The sequence below is a fragment of the Saccostrea cucullata genome, unplaced genomic scaffold, assembly GCF_032062105.1.
Source record: "Saccostrea cucullata isolate Sc308-1 unplaced genomic scaffold, CSIRO_AGI_Scuc_v1 ctg15698, whole genome shotgun sequence".
Classification (NCBI taxonomy): domain Eukaryota; kingdom Metazoa; phylum Mollusca; class Bivalvia; order Ostreida; family Ostreidae; genus Saccostrea; species Saccostrea cuccullata.
In genome coordinates, this window is record NW_026941071.1 from 4256 (window position 1) to 13073 (window position 8818).

Consider the following 8818-nt stretch of genomic DNA (forward strand, 5'->3'; position numbering starts at 1 on the left):
TCCCCATCCTCTAATAAGGACAAGTTAATCTTGAATAGTATATTTTTAATATTAAAAAGGCATCTTGTTCAAACACTTAATATACCAATATAGGTTAGCATATTACCATGAAAATCAAGTCTTTAAAAGGAGGTTAAACTCTAGAATATAGGGTCATAATGTAATACTGGTAATTTTAATTTGTTACATTGGCGTCGGAAGCAAATTGAAAGGGGGGGGGGTTAAGTGAAAGAAAAAAAATAAATTTCGAACCTGAAAAATCTAAGCAAGGAACCCCCCCCCCCAAATAAAAAATGTAAAATGTGTCTATTGTCCAAACAAGAAAATCCTATTTCGTGAAGGGGGGGGGGCGAACTTCTTTCAGTACCAATTTTTTCTTTCAAACATCATAGGCGTCGGAACCGGGGGGCCCACTTTTTTCCCAAATATATACTTAGCATAGACTTAGCCCCGCCCCCCCTCCCCACTTTTTTTCCAAAGATATATAGTATAGACATAGGTTTAGCCCCACCCACCCCCCTTTCTACAGACACGTCGCAGTATAGGTAAGAAATGAGGAAAATGTGGTGTTTCGAAAATAGGATTTTCGTGTTTGGGAAATTGACATTTCCTTCGTTTTTTTTTTTTTTTTTTTTGGCTTGTCAGGTTTTTTGAGAAGGTTTAAATTTTTTTTTTTACACTTAGCCCCCCCCCTTTCAATTTGCTTCCGACGCCAATGAACATTACCACTTACACTACCAATCACCTTTCTTTTAGGACTACACTGCCTTGCCTGATAAGAGTTAAGGGAGGGGGGGACTAAATGAACCTACGCCCCAATGTTTAATACCTATATGTTGTCAATATTTATACGCCACCCCCCCCCCCCCCCCGATTCCGATGCCTATGTGTTATGTATAAAGTTGATTTATAACAACAAAAGCACTAAATGTTTTTACTGCTATATTTTAATTTTGGAGATATAACTATTAATATATAATATGTATGTCGAGAGAGAGAAAAGAGAGAATAGGTTAACTGAAAAAAAAGCACTAAATTTCGGATTACACTTGCACAAATCGTGGTTAGACATGCATGGATCAAAGGGGATCCGGATCCCTGGAAAATTTATTTTTTTTTAAATTGACATAGTAAAATTACTAAAACTATGTTTCAAATCCTTTTCCCCTTCCGATTTGAGCCACCACCTTCTAAAGAAAAAATTTTCTGGATCCACCTAACCAAAAAAATACAATCGGGCTTGGGGTTTCGACTTTAATATAACCAATAATGCTTAAATTATAAATAAAATCGCTGTCATTTGAGTGTTTTAATGCAGGGAGAAAATACTTGTGTGATAATGGGATGAGATGGACGCGCTGGCGCGCCGACGCGCCGAATACAATTAGCCTATTGAAATGACAGACCAAAACTGTAAGAAGAGTAGCATTTTGAAAAATTGTTTACAGACAGATGGACAGATAGACGGACGCCGGACGCATTACTATCGCATAAGCTCTTCTGGTCTCTGATCAGTAGAGTTAACCAGAAGTCTCTGTTAAGACTGTAGCTCTACTGGTTTGTACTTATAGCAAAGGATGAAAAAAGAAACCATTGCCGTCAGACCAAAACTGTAGAAGGAGTAGCATTAAAAAGAATTTAATTGAAAAGTTTATTTTTTAATTAACCATGGCAACAACGTTCATCGAAATCAAAAACTGATGCACTATTTTATGTATCTTAGTGTAGTCTACCTGTGTGCCAAGTTATATTGAAATCAGATAACAACTGTAGGATGAGTAGCGTTTTAAAGAAATTTCAAAGAAAATTCTATTTTTAGTAACCATGGCAACACCGTTCATCGAAATCAAAAACGGATGCACTATTTTATGTATCTTAGTGTAGTCTTCCTGTGTGCCAAGTTATATTAAAATCAGATCACAACTGTAGGGGGAGTAGCGTTTTAAAGAAATTTCACAGAAAATTCTATTTTTAGTAACCATGGCAACAACGTTCATCGAAATCAAAAACGGATGCACTATTTTCTGTATCTTAGTGTAGTCTACTTGTGTGCCAAGCAATATTGGAATCAGATCAAAACTGTAGGAGAAGTAGTGTTTTAAAGAAATTTCACAGAAAATTCTACTTTTAGTAACCATGGCAACATCTTCATCGAAATAAAAAAATCAATGCACTATTTCATGTATTTTAGTGTAGTCTACTTGTGTGCCAAGTTATATTGGAATCAGACCAAAACTGTAGAAGGAGTAGCCTTTAAACAAATTTCACAGAAAATTATATTTTTAGTAACCATGGCAACATCGTTCATCGAAATCAAATTCCGATGCAATATTTCATGTATCTTAGTGAAGTCTACTTGTGTGCCAAGTTATATTGAAATCAGATCAAAACTGTAGGAGGAGTAGCGTTTTGAAAAATTGTTTACAGACAGACGGACGGACGACGGACACCTTACTATCGCATAAGCTCTTCTGGTCTCTGACCAGTAGAGTTAAAAAATCATACCCTTGATTGTTTTTCCAGTAACATCAAATATGTCAGCCTGGACATCAATTCCTCTGGTTGACTTTGAACTCTCCAGAATTTCTTTCAGGTCGATGCCTTTCAGTCTTTCTAGTAAGGTTGACTTCCCACTACCTGCACACCCAATGATCATCCCAGAGGCGTGGTACATGGTCGTCTCCCCTTTCTTAAGATTTTCAATGAAATTCCTCACTGATTCTTCTCCTCTCATCAAAATCTGCATTGGTACACCAACTATAATAAAATAAAACATCTATCATTGTATCACTGTTCTACTAGTTTGTACTGCAAACGGGTGCAGTTTATGCACACTTGTTTTTTCTTAAGTATTCTTTTTATAAGCAAAGTTAATAATATTGATAAGTAGGTCAAACATGGAGGTCAAGGTCATAAGTTAAAAATAGTAACAAGCTAAAAAAAAAATGTTGATGGCAATGCACAAAATTAAATATGAAAGAACTTTTTCTTCATTAACAAAAGTTATTTGGAAAAATTGATAGTATTTGTTTATCAATTAGCCTGAAATATGCATTTATATTTAATCTATGAAATTTATACACCAATGACTAAAGCTTAACACATTCTTTAAATAGAATCTTGGATCCAGATATCTAAATACAGGTCAAATTATGCCATTTAATTATTATTATACTGATTAGTTGATGAGTATCATGATGGTTCCAAATTTTGAGTGAGCTGAGTTACACAATGTTTTCATGATCTTTTATATTGAATACTGTTTAATATCTACATATCCTTCATTTTACATGGTATATACTTAATAGGGGAAGTTATAAAAGAAAGACTCACAATTTTTAAATACATCCTCATGTATTGTTGTATCCTGCCATGTTGGATGGATGAAAATATCCTCTCCAAGTCTTTCTATCAATTGTATTGTGTGTCGTGGTGATAACCAGCAAAAGACTTCCCCCTCTTTCTTTGGATAAACCCATGACCTGCAGTACTCAGCGATGTTGTCTTTTTCTGCCGAAGTCAGAAAAATATCCACAAAACCTGGATTTTTAGTGAATCTAAGGAAACTGGTGTGTTTAAAGAAATCAGAAGAAAACTCAACATTCATTCCGTCCTGTCTCAGTATTGGTTTGTACTTCTTTAAGTTGCTAAGATTAAATGGCTTCTGAATCTTCTTGAATTTGAAAACTTTAGCAACAGCATTATACTTCTCTATCCAGAGTTGTTCTTCCAGATTTAATTTGTATGAAGGGCAAAGCAAAAGGCACATCAAAACTGCGTCTCCATCTACAAATAAACAGAAAGTCCCATGTACCACAACACTCACTTTAGTTTTGGCTGGAGAAAAAGCAGAAATTAATTAAGTATTTAAAGTTAAAAAATACAAGTGATCCACATCTATCCCTCGAAGTGGGAGGGGTTGAATAAACTCGCATTGACACTTCTTTAGAATGTTTTCATATTTTTTACTATCAGGATTCAACTCTACAGCAGATGTTCTACTATTTTCCAGCAAGGGTGCCCCATAATTGGTTAGAATTTCAGAGAAGGAAAGAATTTTCAAATGCTAGCACAAGAGGCACGCTGGACATACACAAAAAAAGAAATATATTTAGTTCACCTGACTCAACTGATCTAATGGAAAGGTAAACTCTTATGAACGATTAGCTAAGGGGTGGCCACACTGTAGCTTGAACTTACAACCCTAAAATTTAAAATCCAACGCTCTACTGACTGAGTTAACAGTTTAATCCACTAGCTGGTGTTAGTAGGAGCGTGGCCTCACTTATTACATATATACAACACCTGGCAACTATAAACTCTTACACTCTCAAAAATAAATGTCTAGATTTTTAAAAATAAAACACATTCTGCATGCATTATTACAAACCTTTTTCCTTGTGAATTTCTCTGAATAATTTCTCAATATTTCTAACATCATGTTTTTTATGATCAGATGTCAAGATGCACATTATACACAAGGTGACGTCACACGGGATACAGAACTGGGATAACGGACGGCTTGGATGTTTCCTGCATTTGAAATCCTTCAGAGGGAGATCTTTTGAGAAGAAAATAGGAATATGCACAAGATACTAAGACATACATTTTTAGCATTTCAACATTATCATATAATTTTATTTTCCTTGTGTTCCCCCATATCAATTGTAAGGCTGACATTATATTTAGATTTGATTACAGTACACTAGTCAGGAACATTTTTAAATTTTTTTACATCTTTTAAGTAACATTTACATGTTGTGAAGTATAAGGTGTCAACTGCTATGTAAATCATTAATTTTTTATTCTTACACTAAAACATTCTGGGAAGATGATGCAACTTAGTTATAACCACTTCCATTAGTGAACACTTTATGTAATATACATGTACGATGTCAGCCCAGTACACAGTGTAGATTTACTGAACACAGAAATACACAACATTCCTAGACAGATCTGTGTTAATGTCACTGGTGTGTATATCAAAATCATGTCTTCTGTTTATAAAACTATATAAAAAATACTGTAGAGACAGAATTAGAATACCCCCCTTTCATACCCTTTATCTTCTAATCCCCCACTCCTCCCCCACCATACCCATTGAATAGTTGAGTAATCCCTAGATTCCATTTCCTAACAGTTTTAGTGACATATAAACAGTTAAACAAACATTCAACCAACACATTAAATACCCTTCCATTCATCATATTAGTAGCATACTACATATATAATGTAAAGTTATTTTTAGAAACAAATCACTCGTTACAACCACATTTTAATTATTTATAACTGATGAACATATATTAATATTTTAAATAATGTATCTAGTTATAATTCATACATGTAAAATTATAAAAATACTTTATAATTCATAACTCCCCATCTTAGAAATATTATTTGTCTACTTAATAGTCATCAAACTAAACTAAACATGTTGTATTATAAAACTGAAAACAATCCATGAAATGATTCAGTAATGGCTTTCCCAATAATTATCAGATTGTCTTTATCATATTGTGTACACACAGTATTGTAAAACAATTGAAATACATGTAATTAAAAATGCTGAAGTATAACTACATGTAACTACATTATTACTTACCAGTCAGAGAGTCTGTATCTACCACTCTGTATAGGATGACTTTGTTGTTGTTCCATTCCCCTACCCACAGTAGATTAGTGTCATCATCATAACTCAGGCCCCGTGGTTTGTATATCCCGTGTTGTGATGTCTTTATCTCTGTCAGATAGTGACCGTCACTATCTAACATCAGTACTGACCTGGTGATCTCATCACAGACCAGGATGTGTGACAGCGCGTCAGTACAGATTCCACGTGCCCATAGTCCTGATCCTGATGGAGGACCTGTGTACGAGAATCGGTAATTACCGTCACGATCTGTCACCACTACAGCATTACGGAACCAGTCAGACACAATAACATCTCCATTGCGGTTCTCTGTGATGTAGAGAGGTCCTTTATACAGTCCCTGACCTGTGATGTTGTTGTACTGTATGGTCTGGATGTTTTCTCCTGTGGAGTTATACCGCACTACCTTGCCTGTATATGGCCGTGTATCACGTCTCCACATCGCGACCAGCAGGTGTCCAGTGGAGGGGGAGCTGTAGACACTCAGTGGTCCCCATAGTGATCTGTTGTACTTTATTATCGTAGTCTTTTCTTTGTTCTCTGTAGACAGTTTAGTGATGTTAGATTCCCTGTCTATATAAATTAGATCACCGTCATAATCCACAGTGTGTCCTCCCACATCACTACGTATATCTGTCACGTGATCTAGTTCTTCTCCTGTAGTGTTTGTCAGTAAAAGATTGCCATAATCACTGGTCCAGACCCGGTCTGATGTTACACGTGAAATGTGACTACACCCTCTAACACCAGACACGGTGACAGATTTCTGTAACACTCCTCTATACATTATTGACAGCAGACCTCTATTTCTTTATGCTGATGTTTTATAACAGAGTTGATTTCTTCAGTCAGGGAGATCTCTCTGTAAATTACAACAGTGTAACAGAATTATCTACATCAGATAGACGTCTATCTGTAAATTACAACATTGTACTACAATTATAAACATCAGTTACACGTCTCTTCATATAATGTAGGCATACTGGTATATCAACATGATCAATATCTTAGTTTTAATAACATAAAGAATTATATTGAATTAAGATACAGAAAAACATAAATACCTTTACACTGAGTACTGAATCCTTTACAAATCTCACTGTAAGCATATATCACTGTCTTAGTCTTAATAACATGAAGAATAAAATTGTATTAAGCATGTTAAGGGAAAGATAAATACAAATACCTTTACACTGAGTACTTTTTTTTAAATCAGGATATCTCTAGCAGGGTCCAATTGTTCACCATAAGTCTGATCTAAAATTCAATATTGATAAATAATAACATTGTTGAAACTGAAGATTTATATTTCTCAAGTTACAAGTATAATAATTTATCAACTGAAGACATTTTCAATGAAAAAAAATATAAAAAACATTTATACCCATTACATTTTTTTTTCATATATCAGGATAATGAATTCATTTGAAATATTAAATGTCAACTATCTCTAGTAGAAGAGAGAAGAACTTTAAAATTTACACACTGTAGCATGCTAAAACATGATAAACTATGTCTTCTTTATACGCAGTACCGTTAAGGCTTCCCGGTGCTGAAAATGTATTTATAACGTAACACTGCATTGCAAAGTTGATTTTGAGTTTTATTTGTAAGTTTTGTACTTCAGTACAACAAATTCATATAGAGAATGATCTAGGCTATTTATAAACATATTTGTTACGATGTCACATGACCTTCTTGATCACGTGACGGTAATTTCTTCTTTTTGGAAATGTTTCTCATAAATCGCTTCGGCGCAGGCTTTTAACACAATTATTATTATATTTTTGTCACATAAATAACTCAGTGCATACTTGTGAAACCGAAAAGTGCTTGGGAAATTTTAAACATTTTCTTTGGGACAATTTATTTTATATTAACTTTAACTTAGCGACAAATCTGAGGGTATTTTCCGCTGAATATCGTCATTTGTTTTAAAACAAAGCCATCATTCATATTTCCCAAGCAGGATTCAGTTAGAGGGGAAACTCCTCTTACATATTCCACAAACGATATTAGATAAATCCTCCTTAACAACCTGCGCAAGGCTCTTTTATACACATATTATGAATTCTGTCTCTGTTTACGGGTGTAAAAAAGGGTAATTGTCAAAAGTATATTTCCGTTCGTAGTTTGAACACACCGACTCTTATACAAGAGTAATGAAGCAAAGCTATCTTAATTATTCGGATATATTCCACTTTTAAAAAAAATCATAAAAACAACTTTCTTTTAAACTAGCATTCTGCAATTTTATATGCAGATTGAAATGAGGTGTAAAGTTTATGACACTCTCCCTATTATTACAGCTCAAGTATGCAGCGACTTTACGTCATTTTCAATTATGACGTCATACATTTGTAGTTCAGAGAAGTTCATGCGGAGAGTACACTACAATATTCTCTGGGAAGCCTTATCGTACCTGCGTAGACTTACAACATTGTCAATGAGCAGTATTAAATGTAAATTTTCGTGATGGTGACACAATAAATAGGTAGGTATGGTCTACAGTGTGTTGTGACATGTTTATAAATATAGTAACAGAGAATTGTATACCTTTACCACACTGATTTCTTGTATCTGGTAAAAACTGTATACATGTACAGGTAGCCTCCATTTATCTTGTTACTCTGTTCTGTTTAAAAAAAATAAAGAATATATTATTGTTCAGCATTGTTACAAAACATACATCTCTTCAGCTTATATTATTTAAATAAAAAGAAAATCGTCTTCATTATGAAATTAAAAATTCTAATGATAGCTTTCATCTGACAGGGATTTATCGTTCCAGCAATTTTTAAACAAAAGGACCATAGGCCACATCGCTCACCTAGGTAACTGATCTTTAACAGATTTCCCAATATGTAAGACCTATTGAAACCCTGCCCTATCCCTAGAAGTCATGATTGAACAAATTAGAATCTACACTATCCCAGGATGCTACCACATAGGTTTCAGCTTTCTGGCCCAGTGGTTCTTGTGAAAATCTTAAAAGTTTTTCCCCTATATTTAAATGTTAAAATTGGATTCCCTATTGTGGCCCTGTCCTACCGCTAGGGGTCATTATTTGAACAATTTATAATCTACACTATCCCAGAATGCCCCCATGTAAGTTTATAATTTAGATTCCACACTACACCAGAATATTTCTACAAAAGTTTCAGCTTT

At 34.4% G+C, this 8818-nt stretch overlaps 1 protein-coding gene across 1 annotated transcript; it reads right to left on the reverse strand.

The window, feature by feature from the left end:
* Positions 1–2505: 2505 nt before the first annotated feature.
* Positions 2506–6485, reverse strand: LOC134257056 (uncharacterized; the record flags this gene model as incomplete). Its single annotated transcript, XM_062739707.1, has 4 exons — positions 5603–6485; positions 4391–4561; positions 3334–3786; positions 2506–2757 (listed from the first exon to the last, which is right to left on the reverse strand). Coding segments are annotated over exons 1-4 (1711 nt in total), but the record flags the coding sequence as incomplete, so codon positions are not given.
* Between the last annotated feature and the right edge of the window lie 2333 nt (positions 6486–8818).